Below are 14,277 nucleotides of genomic sequence, written 5' to 3' on the forward strand. Positions count from 1 at the left end.
AGAAGTTCCAAATGAGGATAAAGAATAGACTCTCTTAGCACAAGGAACTGCCATTGCAATGCATTAAGGCAAGAGAGAACCTGGTTTATTCAGCAAACTACTAATCTTTAGTATTACTTGAGTGATGCATACTTAAGAAAGATTGGTTTGGAAAGATAAGCACCCTTCCCACTGTCATCTCCAGTCATTTCTTTCCTGTTCTTCCTTCATTTTTCTTCAAAGTATTTACCATCTCTTGTCATTATACTATAAATGTATCTGTATATTTGTTTGTCTGGCTCACCCACTGGAGTGTAAACTTCATGAAGGTAGGCATCTTTTACTGTTTTTATTATTTCTATACCTGCAACCTCTAGAGCAATGGCCTGACATATAGTAGACCCTCAGTAAATATTCATTGAATGAAAAATGAAAGAATAAGTAGGGATTTGCTTATTAAAGACCTTAAATATAATATTTAGGAAGAAATATCAGGATTGACTTGGTATAAGGGTAGAGAAGAGTGCCAAGTCTGAGAGTACCTCCTGGGTTTCTGACTAAAGTGACTGAGTAAATGGCTAATAACCAAATATGGATTCAAGAGTAAGAGTTAAGTTTTTGTTTTCATTTTTGTGATGGTGTCAGATGTTGAGTCATACATTATGATTCTCCCAAAGTTGTAGTGAGGAATTCCCTCACCTATCAAGAATTCACAAAGCATTTCCCTCAAATGTACAACAGCATTCTACATTCATTCTACCGTAAGGAATGAGGCTGATTTTTATTAACAGCTACAGAGCAAACTATTATAACTAATAAAATCCTACATTATCATCTTCATTGCACGGAAATCAAAAGTGGACAATTGAGAAATTCAAATAACCTGCCTCAGAACCATATAGTTGAAATGAAAAAAACAAATTTTTGCAGTTGAACATAACTGAGTCTTCCACTGAACCCATCATTTGTCACCTGGCATGCTGTTGAAGAAGTTTCTCTTTATTTAGATGATAAACTCAGTATCATTTCCCTACTAAAGAAATTTAATAGTGAGTAATTAAATGTATTCATGCTCATGGTCCCTGCCATGAGTTTACAATTACTTCTTGGAACTGAGCTAGCCTCAGTGGGATATAAAAATTAGGTTAATCATATGGTGAATACTTACTTCATCCTGTGCTTGTCCCTACTAGAAACAGAAATTGTCTCACTAATTGTATGCAAATTCTTTCACCAGAATCATCACAGAAAATTATGCATTGCTACTCCTTTTCTAAAGAGAAGACAAAAGTAACATTTTAAAATATCACTTTCAAATCAACAAAAATGAATTGTTTTAGCTTTGTGTGTAAAAGCCAGATCCAAATTAATATTATTTATAGTACACAATTTGGAATTTAAATCTAATAAACTGATATTTAATATGTTGTGAAACACTTCTGTATGTTTTGTTGCTAGTGATGTTTTCATGATTAATTAAGGAGATATATTGGCCTCAAACTTCAACATAGTGTATTGATGAATAAGTTAATTGCTGTTTTAAGAACCAGAATTCTATGTAGAGCATTGACTCTCCTGCATCCTTATCCAATGAACCAACTTTTCAGGGTTAGCTGAGGATCTGTTTTTATGAACCAAAAGTATGCCTGTTTTCATCAGTCAGAATATAGTCCTTTCTAAAATGGATTTCACAATTCCTTTAATTCTACGTTTTTTGAGACTTATTTTAGCCTTTATTAATGATTCAAGAAGGTTGCTATGAAGACTGATCATGAAAACTTTAGAGCAATTTCCAGGGATAACCTAAGCACTTGCTGAGGTGTGCAGGGTTCTTGGCTCATACCACTCATGATCTCCCTCCTCCCCAGTTTGGGAGTTTTTGCGTTTACTTGTCACATTCTTTTAGGGTCTAACTATATAAACTAAGTCATTTTCATATCACTTTAATTCCACTGAATATTATTTATTATAGATTCAGAAATTAGATTGAACCATAAGACATTTGCCGAAATTTGAATATTTTAGACTAACAGGAATGACAACTTCTTATAGTTCCACCTGATGTAATGAAAAATCTCCTGACTCTTACATAGATAAATACAAAATGAGGGGAAATGTATAGAATTTAGAGAAAAGCAAGCAACTGACATTCCCCTTTCTCTGTATTTTTTTTCAGAACCTATCTAGATTAGAGGAGTTATTCCATTACACCTATATAATTTTAGTAGCGTCCTATTTGGACTATCTTTCGCTCTTCTCTTTCTACTGTATCCTTCATTTCCTCTAATACTATAAATTCTAATATATTGAAAGCAATTTTTTTTTTTGAGGTACACGGACCTCTCACTGCTGTGGCCTCTCACGTTGCGGAGCACAGGATCCGGATGCGCAGGCTCAGCAGCCACAGCTCACGGGCCCAGCCGCTCAGCGGCATATGGGATCTTCCCAGACCGGGGCATGAACCCGTGTCGCCTGCATCGGCAGGCGGACTCTCAACCACTGTGCCACCAGGGAAGCCCCTGAAAGCAATTTTATAAATTTGTCTCCTCGCTGCTCCAAAATCTCCAGAGTTTCCCTGTTGACAATGGAGTAAAATTTAACTTTTAGTAGTTTATTATTCAGAAGTTTCACTGAGTACTTTTTAGTTGCCAGGCACTCTTCTAGCACTGTGAACAAAACAAAATCTACCTTCATGAGCTTATATTCTAGTGGGGGAAATAGACAATAAACAAGGCTAACTGAAAAAAATGTATAGTATGTTAGATGGTGATGTTAGGGAGAAATAAAGCAAAAAAGGGCAATAGGAAATCTCAGGACAAAAGTTTGGCCCACTGAAAAGAAAGCTTTTGGGTAAAGACCTAGAGGAAATGAAAGGATAATCCTTGCAGACCCACATTGGAGAGAGCACACGAGGGCAAAAGCCTGAGTTAGAGTATCACCTGTCCGGTTATTGCAACTGCAAAAAGGCAAGTTTGCTATTGACTTCTGAGAACGAGAGTAAATGAGGTCAGAGATGTGGGGCTATGCAGGCTACTGTAAAGAATCAGTGAGAAGCTTTGGGCTGTGAGTGATATGATCTGACTTGCTTGCTGTGACTAGTCTGAAGGACGCAAAGGCCGAGCAAGGAGACTTGTAAGGAGATAATTGTAATAATCCAGACAAGAGGCAATGTGGCTTGGACCTAGATGTTGGCAGTGGCTATAGGGAGAAATGGTCAGATTCTTGATATATTTTAAAGGTAGCACTGACAGAATATGCTAAAATATGAGATGTGTTTGTGAACAAGAAGAGTTGATGATGACTGTTATTAAAAGCCTTCACAACACAGCCTCAACCTTCCTTTCTAGTTTTATCTCCTGCTTTCCCTGTTCACTAAAGTGTGGTGGAAAAGTCCCTAGAATTAAAAATGGAAGGCCTGAGTTCAAACTGTGGCTCTGCCACTTATTAGGGTAATGATTTGACATAAATCACATAATCTATCTTTATGTCTATATCTTCACTTATATGGCGGGGATAATAATACCTACTTCACAGGGCTCTTAGGTGATTCAACTGTATTGTAAAATGATAATAAAGCATAATATAGTTTATGAATCTACTACTCCAGAAAACTAGTCTATTAATTGTTAATAATTTATTAAGTATTCTTTTTTTTTTGTTTGTTTATTTTGTTTTGTTTTTTGTGGTACATGGGTCTCTCACTGTTGTGGCCTCTCTCATTGCTGAGCACAGGCTCCGGATGCGCAGGTTCAGCAGCCATGGCTCATGGGCCCAGCCACTCCGCAGCATGTGGAATCTTCTCAGACTGGGGCACGAACCCGTGTCCCCTACATCGGCAGGTGGACTCTCAACCACTGCGCCACCAGGGAAGCCCCTATTAAGTATTCTTTAAGCTTCCACCTCTCTGTCTTTGCCTTATGCTGCAGTAACTCCTTCCTCTTCACCATCTCCACCGATTAAACCCTCCCTGTCCTCTAAGGACCAAGTCATAGTACAGGTCATTCTCTCTGCAGTGAAGTTCTCTCTGAGGGGCGTTATTCCTCCTCTCAATTCAACACTTTGCTTTCCCAAAGTGTTGGTATATAACTTTAATATGAAAATTAGGTCTTAATGTAAGGCCAGAAACTATCAAACTCCTAGAGGAAAACATAGGCAGAACACTCTATGACATAAATCACAGCAAGATCCTTTCTGACCCACCTCCTAGAATAATGGAAATAAAAGAAAAAAAATTGTAATGAAGAACCTAGGGGTAAGACAGGAATAAAGACACAGACCTACTGGAGAACGGACTTGAGGATATGGGGAGGGGGAAGGGTGAGCTGTGACAGGGCGAGAGAGAGTCATGGACATATACACACTAACAAACGTAAGGTAGATAGCTAGTGGGAAGCAGCCGCATGGCACAGGGATATTGGCTCGGTGCTTCATGACAGCATGGAGGGATGGGATAGGGAGGGTGGGAGGGAAGGAGACACAAGAGGGAAGACATATGGGAACATATGTATATGTATAACTGATTCACTTTGTTATAAAGCAGAAACTAACACACCACTGTAAAGCAATTATACCCCAATAAAGATGTTAAAAAAAAAAAAGAAAGAAAATTAGGTCTTAAGTACTTTAAGTGTTTAATATGAGACAAACATTATTTGAGTGACTGTTAATTCATAAATCTATATTTTAATCTCCTTACGAAGATATAATGGTTGTATTTTATGCAAGTTTGAATTGTGAACTTTATATATTGTGATATTAAAAACTAGGTAAAATTAGAATTGTGAATTTTATGTAGTATACTATAAAAAGTAGATAAAATCTCAATTGATGAGCAAAATAGTAACTATATAAATTATGCTAGATATCTATTTCTTTAGGAAATTGGTCTTCAGTCATTTGGCTTTAAAATTACACAAATTTTTCAAGAATGCTTTTCTTGCATAAAAAGAGATTCCCTTATATTATAAAAAGATATTGATAAATATCCATAGTACTGAGGAGATTAAAAAATGCTAGAGACAAGCTTGAAAAAATATCCAATTATTCTTAGGGAATATTCAAAATCTACAGAGATGGTCTCTTGAAAAATTGATGTTTATAGCAAGAGAGAAAAGTGGGTTTCTCAAACCTGTCTCAGAATTTAGCATACTGCTTTGGGTGATGAGAGAGGTGACTGCAAAGACCATATCATTAGAAGTTACTTGACATCTGAAATCCAAATAGAAAAATATTCGCTTCTTCAGGAGATCAAAAAGACCTAAGAGTTTCTTCTGAAAACAAGTAAAATGAACACCAGAAGAACAGATTGTCATTATGCTCAAATCTTCCTTCTCCTTATTCCTTATGTTTCAACAATAACCAAGTTGATTTATTCCGCCACTTTAATCTAGAAATTACTCTCCTTCCTTATTATCTCTCACCTGGATTACTTCAATATGGCCTCCCAACTGGTTTTCCTGTTTTTTGTGTTACCTTCATCCATTGTATCCTTCACACCTTAGCTAAACAATCCCTCTAAAACACATGCAGTTCTGTCAGTCTCTTCTTAAAGTCCCTGAGGAGTAAAGGCCAAATTTTATAATATGGTAGAGAAGGCCCTTATGAGGTGTCCCTTTCTTGTTACCTCTCCAGTCTTTGAAGCTCTTCCCACAGTCCACACCAATTTTCCACACCCTCCTTGTTCTTCCAAACACACAACATAATCTGAAGCATTTGAAGTTCCTGAATGTGACCTGCCATGCTTCTTCTGATCCTCTTGACATCCTGATTCCTCTCTATGAAATTCCCATTAATTTATTTCTGTGTTCAGACAACTTTGCTGAGCATCTACTGAGAACCACTAGACTAAATACTGAGCACAGAAATACTCACTACTTTCATGGAGCCTACAGTATGGGAGTGGGGGGAGGAGAGGGAAGACACTAATCAGATCATCATTCAAAATATATAGTTAGAAACTGGTAAAAAAATCTCTGAAAGAAATGTACAGAAAGCTACAAGAGATTATATGAGGGGTAAATGATCTAGTTAGAAGGTAAGTGATGTCTAAGGTGAGGTCTGAAAAATGAATAGAAGGCAAAAATGGAAGGAAATAGTCTTTTAAAGGGAACACTAGCATGTGTAAAGACAATGAGGTGGAGATGCATGCTACCTTTTAAAACATCTGAGAAAGACAATGCTGCTAGAGGTTAGAAAGCAAGAAGAATAATGGTACAAAATGAGACTAGAAAGAGAGGGAGGAGACAAGTATGACCAGATTTTGGTATGTAACATAAAAGAATAGGAAAACATTGAAAGCTTCATTCAAGGAAGTACCATAGACTTTCCAGACAGAAACAAACTAGACAAAGATTAGTCTAGTTGCCATGTAAACAAGTGAAATAAAATTCTCCAGTGGTCTAGTTCTAGAAAAGCCCAAGAGAAATAAGAAAATAACGCACGCCTGGGAGGAGGAGTTTAGTGCCTTGAACCTGTGGCAAATAGTTTAAAATATTTGCTATATGCCTGTATAAATAAGGATTAGGTTCAGTTGCAACTGACAGAAAACTTTAAAGTTTTAAAGTATCAAATTCCCCTGTATGATATCTGAATTAAATATGGACACTACAATGTAGTGGTCAAGAGACAATAAATGTTATTGTCAGAAAATACAAGAGGACTTAGGGAAAATCTAAGACCCAAAATAACCATCTTTGAAGAAGGATTTTCTATTTTTACTCTTGATTTTTTGTAGAAAAGGGAAAACTCAAAGACATTCCATCTTACCTCAGGTTTATATGTATGGCTTCAAACTGTGTAAGTTGGCAGATCTTTGCTTATTTTCACTATGCCCTTCTTGAACTATGGCATAAATAAATGCTATAGTCACAGCTGCAGATAATTTTAACCAAGCTACAATGTTAGTTACTCCTTCTGTGTTCTGAGATCTTAGAGTTCAGACTGTAGCCTTTGAACATGTTATTTCAGTACCTAAGCTGCTTTGGAAAGAGTCCAAACCAAATGGTTACTAAATCGGCTCTGTAGTGCCATTATGATGGCGTTAAATGCCGTGAGGATTACAGAATCGTATTCTTCTCTATGACTGAGATTAAAATATAGTATAAAGTAGACTTTCAGACATACACACCTTTCTCTTGGAATATACTAGCTTTGGATGCCAGTAATTATGCCAGATCAGAGAAATTGAGTAGTAGTGGGTACCTGCATAGCAATCTATAAAATTAATGAAAGAGGCTTTAATTTGAGTAAGTACAAACTGCTGCTATATCCCTTTGTCACTTCTTTTTAAGCTCAACGATGCCACATGGGACAGACCCAGTCCTCTCCTTCCCAAATGAGCTCCCATGGCCTCAATATTTCTCTATCTCATATAGGCATATCCTTCATCTCATTAAATTAATTATTCTGATGTATTCCTCCCTAATTTCTACATTTTCACTTCTCATTTTCTCCTCAATTTCTTACTTCTCTGAAATATGACTCCTATATTCAGCATTCCATTGATGCTACTCCTGTTGTGTGCACCAGTGACCTTCTAATTAAAAAGCACTTTTCTATCCTTATCAAAGAGAAAGGTTTTTAATAGCATACAGATAACTCTCTCCTTTTTGAAATTATATCCACTCTGACATAGATATTTCCTGACTCTCCTCCTGCCCCTCCATGTGCAGATAGTTGAATCAAATAACTCTTTCAAAAGAGAACATCAGATAAACAAGCCCAGTTTGTGTTGCTAGCAGCTGAATATCTGGATGGTACTACTCACCCAAAATAGGTCATTATTCATGGGTGATATAAAAAGTGTTGATGTGTAAGGATACAGTAGCTCAAGACTGCTTAAATCACTATGATTCTATTTAGCATAATTAGTAATATTACATAATATAACATTTTAAAAATATTTGTATGTCTAACTGATAGTGTTCTTTAATAACCATGAAAAAGCCTTTAATCATTTATTTTAATCCAACAATGTGATCTTCTCCATCATACATTTTCACTACTATTCTAATAAAATTATTTTGGGTCCTTTGAAGTTACTTACACAATACAGTGTAATTTGCATAATAGTTACTTAAATATCGGTTTTGCTAGATCCTTGTCAAGACAAGAATCATAACTTTGTTTATCCTGGCATATCTTAAAGAATCTCGGATGTCTTAGTTTTCAATAAATTATATTAGATTAAAGTGTTAGACAGCTTTTAAATAAAAGCAAGACTTAAAAATTCTTTACCGCAGTGAACTCCTCATTACTCTTGTGATATTCACCTAAAACTGTAGTATTCATTTTCTGACCAACAATATTGCACTACAGATTTTCTAAGAACTAGGAGATACAAATCGTAGGCAGTTGTAGAATTAATATGACTTGACTTGTGATTTTCTAGTTTATATAACAGGTAAGTTACACAATCATAGATTCAACAGCAGTATTTTCTCTGAATTACAATATATTCCCAACTATCTTGGCAAATAAATAAGACAGGTACATCTGAGTTGCAATGAATAAGATAGGATATTAAAATCAAACACAGCTTGAAAAGAACTCAAATTTTCACCTGGGCTCTGAAACTATAACTGTGTGTCCTTTGCATTTAAAAGATGCCATTTATTTCTGACTATGATTAATGTTTCTTTTTAGGCAGCCAACTTTCTTTGCCATTTAACAAAGATTGTGTCCTAGGGTTTTGTTTTATTTCAATTCTAGTGTCACTTCTAAATCTGAAAACTCAGATAACAAAATGTTGAATTTGAATTATAATTTTGTTTTATTAGTGTGAATCTTTCAATATCTGTTATGCAACTGAGAACGTATATAAATTTCATCAGAAGATGTGTGGCTCTATATTCTGTAAAATTCCTGTAGGCAGGAAAATAACAGCCTAGCACTGACATATCCACATGACATGATGATAACAAACAAAGGCAGTATCTAAAGAACTGTGCCAAGCTGTGAATTGGTCACACGGATGATGTGTGTGGACATAGTTATTATTTTTACAACATGCAAGAAAATCAAACAAAAAGTTTTTTTTAATTATTTTGGTACTATAGTAAATAAAAGGAGAAAAGGGAAAATAAGATGTCAATTGGTATTTTTAAAAAGAGCATGTTCATAGGTATCAAAAATGAATGAAAGAACATTAATTCACTATCAGAGAGCAAATCCCAGTAACAGGATAAATGAGGCATGAACGTGTACAGTGTGCATTAATGTTGTTTAACCCAAGTTTGTGTGCTAGATGCATAGTGAAGCCAAACAAACAAAAATGTCGGAGTTTGGATCAGAGAAAGGTTTACTGATCTAGAGGGTGCTGCTCTCCAGAGAAGATGGGAGATGTAGGTTTGTCTCAGATCCATCTTGCTGGTTGGCCAGGGTGCAAGGGTTTTAAAAGCAAAAAGGGTAAAAGGGGAGGGGGCCTTGTAATTTCAGCTTCCCATAGATCTCAGTTGCAGACTTCCTGCCACCGTCTTATGATTTGATGTGTCATTGGTGATTTTGATTGATTGTTCCTACAAAGCAAATTAGTAAATCATGGTCTTGTGATCCTTTAACTTCTTTCTAGGAGAGAGCAAAAACAATAGTTGAGACATTTTATTATTTACTTAGAGCATTATGTGATGGTCAAGAATTTCATTTCCCAGTTGGCCCCTGATGTTTTTTTCTGTTAAGACCTTTTGGGCTTTGTGTTTTCTCCAAGACCATTCGAGTTTGCTTCACCTTTGTTTCTGTGTTCCCTCACTTCCCTAATTAGTAACTGATGCTCTTTGGAACTCAAGGAAGGCCTAGAAGACTAAAGCCTTTCTCTAAAAACAAGAAACAGGGGACACTGAGGGACTTTTGAACCCAGGAGGACCCTCAGAGTCCTGCTTGATTTCATTAAGATAGGATGCAGACCATCATGTTACATATGCATATAATAGGAAACAAGGGAAAGAGTACTGAATTTGGGGCAGGGATAGGGGGAATCTACGTAAGATTTGAAGAGATAATTACAGGCATACATTACAAAAGGAAAGACTAAACAAAGCAATAGATATACTAGAATAATTATATAGTAATTAACATGCCCTCTTTCTTCCTCTTTAGGGAATTGTTTTCATTTTGATAAAAATTAATCCTGACTGCCACAGTATTTCATTTGGCAGGATATCAGGTAATTTATATTTCAAATATGACCTCATCATCAGTTCCATCTGTTGATATTAAATGAACATCCGTAATGTTTGAAACTCTGACTTGTAGAAAACATACCTAAAAATAAAAATCCTTGAATCTGAGAGACTCACATACCAAACAGAAAACTGAGTAAAGGGTGCTCTTATCTAGCAAATGCTTTGCATTCATTTTAAGTCTTCACGTTTAATCCACCCAGCTCTCCACTCTAAGTCCAGGGACCAAGGGAGGGAGAAACTATAGGCAGCTGCTGCCATAGAATGAGCTCAAATAAGTGTTAGACCTTCTTAAAGAGGACTAGCATATTTTTTATGCTAAGCCACAAGGGGAAAAAATAACAGGCTCTGATCCAAAACAACCTTCGTTTAAATGTTATACATAGATTCAAAGAATCTTTTTTCCTTTTTTTCACATTCCAACTCAAAACTGAGAGCTCAGAAATGCAAGATTTCAAGACAATGTTGTCATGAAGAAATATTCTAAGTGCTGGGTTCATGAGTTTGCCCCTTCATCTTTAACCCAGATATTAAGACCCATGACTTCCCTTCCACATGCAGAGAGATCTGAATGAAGAACAGGGTAAAGACCATTCCATTCCCTCTGGAAGTCTGTCTTCCGCTAATAAATGCTCCTTTTTCAGCAATCTTAAAGGCACCTTTTAAACCTTCAAGACCCAGTTCAAGTTGTTTCTCCTCATGGCAGTTTCCTGGTCCCATTAAGGCAGATTTTACCAAACTTTCCCTTGGGCCAACACTTTCCCTTGAGTACGACTATCATTACATAGTTTTAAACTAAGTTTCATTTGTTTATTTGAATGTCTGTTTCCTCTACTAGATTATGAGTTTGAGTGCCCATTGCATCACCTAGTTTTTCATTCAGTTCACCCCCAATCCACATCATTCCCTTACCAAGACAGGAAGAGTTAAATAATGCCTCCTCCATTTACAATAATGGGTCCTCAATAAATAGTGTTGCAATGTTTATTTTATGACACAGTTGAACCCAAAAATGTTGTTACTACTTTGCTCAAGGGGAAAATCAATACAGCTGTTCAAAATTAATTCTGTCTAGTGAGTAAAATTAGCAAAAAGTTTATAAAATTGTTCTTGACTACAGGTGGTACTAGATTTTGTTTTTGGTTTATCTCATCAAAAATATATCCAAAGCAATGTAATAGTCTTTGGTAGAGGGATTTTGAGAGCTTACTCAAGGTATGATGTTGCTACTTCATTCAAGCAATATTTTTAAGGAATGTTTTTGCATTAAGTAAAGAAAGTAAAATTAACTGATTCAGAAATAACCACTCATGTTTTTAAATTTCTAATAATTCATTGTATATTTTGGAATATAAAAATACTGATGTAGACTCAGTGCCTGCATGTTATTTAAGGGCATGTTTTTAGTAACCCCTCTGGATTTTTTTCCCCACTAGGATACTCGATACTTCAAGCTATCATGGAAAAAGCAGGACAAAATGGTTGGCATGTCAGCGCTATATGTGTGGAAAATTTTAATGATGTCAGCTATAGGCAACTTCTAGAAGAGCTTGATAGAAGACAAGAGAAGAAATTTGTAATAGACTGTGAGATAGAGAGGCTTCAAAACATATTAGAACAAGTAAGTACTGGACTTCATGTTATTATTAACCTAGACCTTCTACAAAAATAGTTGACTTTTTTTGGCCCATCAATATCTTCTTCCAACAGTTTAGCCTGAAGTGTGGAGTTTGGGAGTTTTCATTCCATGATTTATTTATCTACAAGACTAAATCATAATCTTTTATCACCAAAGGTCATTGTGGTTCTCAATGAAGTTAGAAGTACTTTTCCTCACACATTTTAAAGACATACAATAGAAAGGACTTTTTGTGACTCAAGAGCTCTTGACCTCCTATTTTCATAAGCATTAAGATTGAAGATTAATTCCATCTAAAATATTAGAAAATGTGACTCTGTACTTTTTATAACCTTTAGAGAAATAGCTCTGTGAGAAATATCAACATGAATTAATAAAGCAATGAAATAAAAGAAAATTAAGTGGCACAGTACATATAGCATATTTTCTTCTAGATGTTGTAAGTAAATACATTACCACCACAGTGAAGATGGCTTTCAAATCTCCTCACAAGAAAGAATCATTTAATAAAGCTTTCAGTAAGTATCTGTTGATTTGATTTGAAGCATACAGGAAAAGATAAAATTGAACTTTGTCAGTGTGTTATATGAAAGAAAAATATCATCAAATAATGGATAACACTTGCCTTGCCCCTAATCCTGCATATCATGATAAAGCTTTAAAGGCTGTATTTGGCCAAAATTGCAGTGAATGAATGCCATCTAGTGGTTTTATAAATGTTTGCTCATATTTATTTACAATATGTTAGGTTAGCTAGACAATAATGTAGCATGTTTTATTGGTTAGTTTGCTACATACAGTTTATTTGCATAACAATATGATTTGATTCATAGTAACAACTTACCAATTTGGAGGTTTATTTATGAGAACAAGTTAAGTACTCAACTATACATATCAAAGCCAAGATATGTTTCAGAGATTTCTCCTTAATATCCAGGGACGCTGAACTAGATGCCATAAGTTTCCTTCTTCAACTATAATTAGCATTTGTAAGTGTTAAAAGTAAAAAAGCATGTAGTGGGCTTCCCTGGTGGCGCAGTGGTTGAGAATCTGCCTGTCAATGGAGGGGACACGGGTTTGAGCCCTGGTCTGGGAAGATCCCACATGCCACGGAGCAACTGGGCCCGTGAGCCACAATTACTGAGCCTGCGCGTCTGGAGCCTGTGCTCCGCAACAAGACAGACTGCGATAGTGAGAGGCCCGTGCACCGCGATGAAGAGCGGCCCCCACTTGCCGCAACTAGAGAAAGCCCTCGCACAGAAACGAAGACCCAACACAGCCATAAATAAATAAAATTAAAAAAAAAAGAAATAAACAAGGAGAGAATAAATAAGATTATTTAAAAAAAAAAAAGCATGTAGTATTTCTTTTAAAGTTCTCATGAAGCCAGACTATACTGTAAGGAAAAATGAAAGAGTACTCTCCTCCTGTTACACTTTTATAAAAGCAAAAAAAAAAAAAAAAACATTTGATTGATGAATTGTGTTATTATTCTATTAGAAAATGTTAATCTTAACCTGTATATCACTCAGGTTTATTCCTCAGCGAGTCCAAGAAGTCATTAAGGTTGTGATTATACGAGGTATGTGAAACTCTTAGTGTGCATTTATGGAATCCAAGAAAAAACTCTCCTACTTTCTTAAGTAAAACCTGGTCACTTCAGCTCAAACTCCCATTCTCGCTCCCTCCCACTCTACCCCTATGTTGAGAGTTTGAGTTGTTTGACATGAACAACTGAAGCTTTGTAAATAACTCTTCATGAATCCCACAGAACAGTCAATTCTAATATCTTCCTGTCAGTGGGTAAGGCTCAGAAAGACCCTCTAGTTGCTAAAAGACTTGTGCTTAAAAGACCACAGCTGGAGAAGGCAATTGAGTGCCTAAAGCATATTGACCCATTTCAGAGGCTTAGCAGGTTTTGAAGAAGAAAATCAGCACACCCAGGTGCTATGGATAAACTTGTTGAATAAATAAGCCTTAAATAAGCTCTCACTAAGGGAACCAAGCATCTCACTTTTGTTATGATTTCAAATAAATTATTTTTTTATTTTTTCCAGCTTTATTGAGATATGATTAATATGTAACATGGTGTAAGTTTAAGGAATACAACATTATAATTTGATACACAAATATATTGTGAAATGATTACCACAGTAGGGCTAGCTAACACCTCCATCACGTCACATAATTACCATTTCTTCTTAGGGGTGGGAACATTTAAGGTCTACTCTCTTAGCAAGTTCTAAGTGTACAATACAGTACTGTTAACTATAGTCACCATGCTGTACATTAGATCCCCAGAGCTTAGAAAACTTGAGTGTTTGCCATTACCATTTCTATTTTAATTTCTTCAGAATGCTAAAAGTTTTTTTTATCATGACTGCATAGTAATAATGAGACTATTAATAGACTTCTGTCTCTTTAAAATGGGGCTCAAATATAAATATCATAAATTGTAACAAAGTCTACTCTACTGTAAGAATA

At 35.8% G+C, this 14,277-nt stretch overlaps 1 protein-coding gene across 3 annotated transcripts in view; it reads left to right on the forward strand.

Moving 5' to 3' along the window:
- Window positions 1-14,277, forward strand: part of GRIA4 (glutamate ionotropic receptor AMPA type subunit 4) — a 522,548-nt gene that overhangs the window by 335,754 nt on the left and 172,517 nt on the right. For all 3 annotated transcript variants that reach the window (XM_024768906.1, XM_024768905.1, XM_024768904.1), the window contains one exon: window positions 11,591-11,775. In XM_024768906.1, coding sequence (XP_024624674.1) covers window positions 11,591-11,775 — 185 coding nt within the window. The remainder of the gene's footprint in view (window positions 1-11,590; window positions 11,776-14,277) is intronic.

This window comes from Neophocaena asiaeorientalis, unplaced genomic scaffold, assembly GCF_003031525.2.
Source record: "Neophocaena asiaeorientalis asiaeorientalis breed wild unplaced genomic scaffold, Neophocaena_asiaeorientalis_V1.1 scaffold151, whole genome shotgun sequence".
NCBI lineage: Eukaryota > Metazoa > Chordata > Mammalia > Artiodactyla > Phocoenidae > Neophocaena > Neophocaena asiaeorientalis.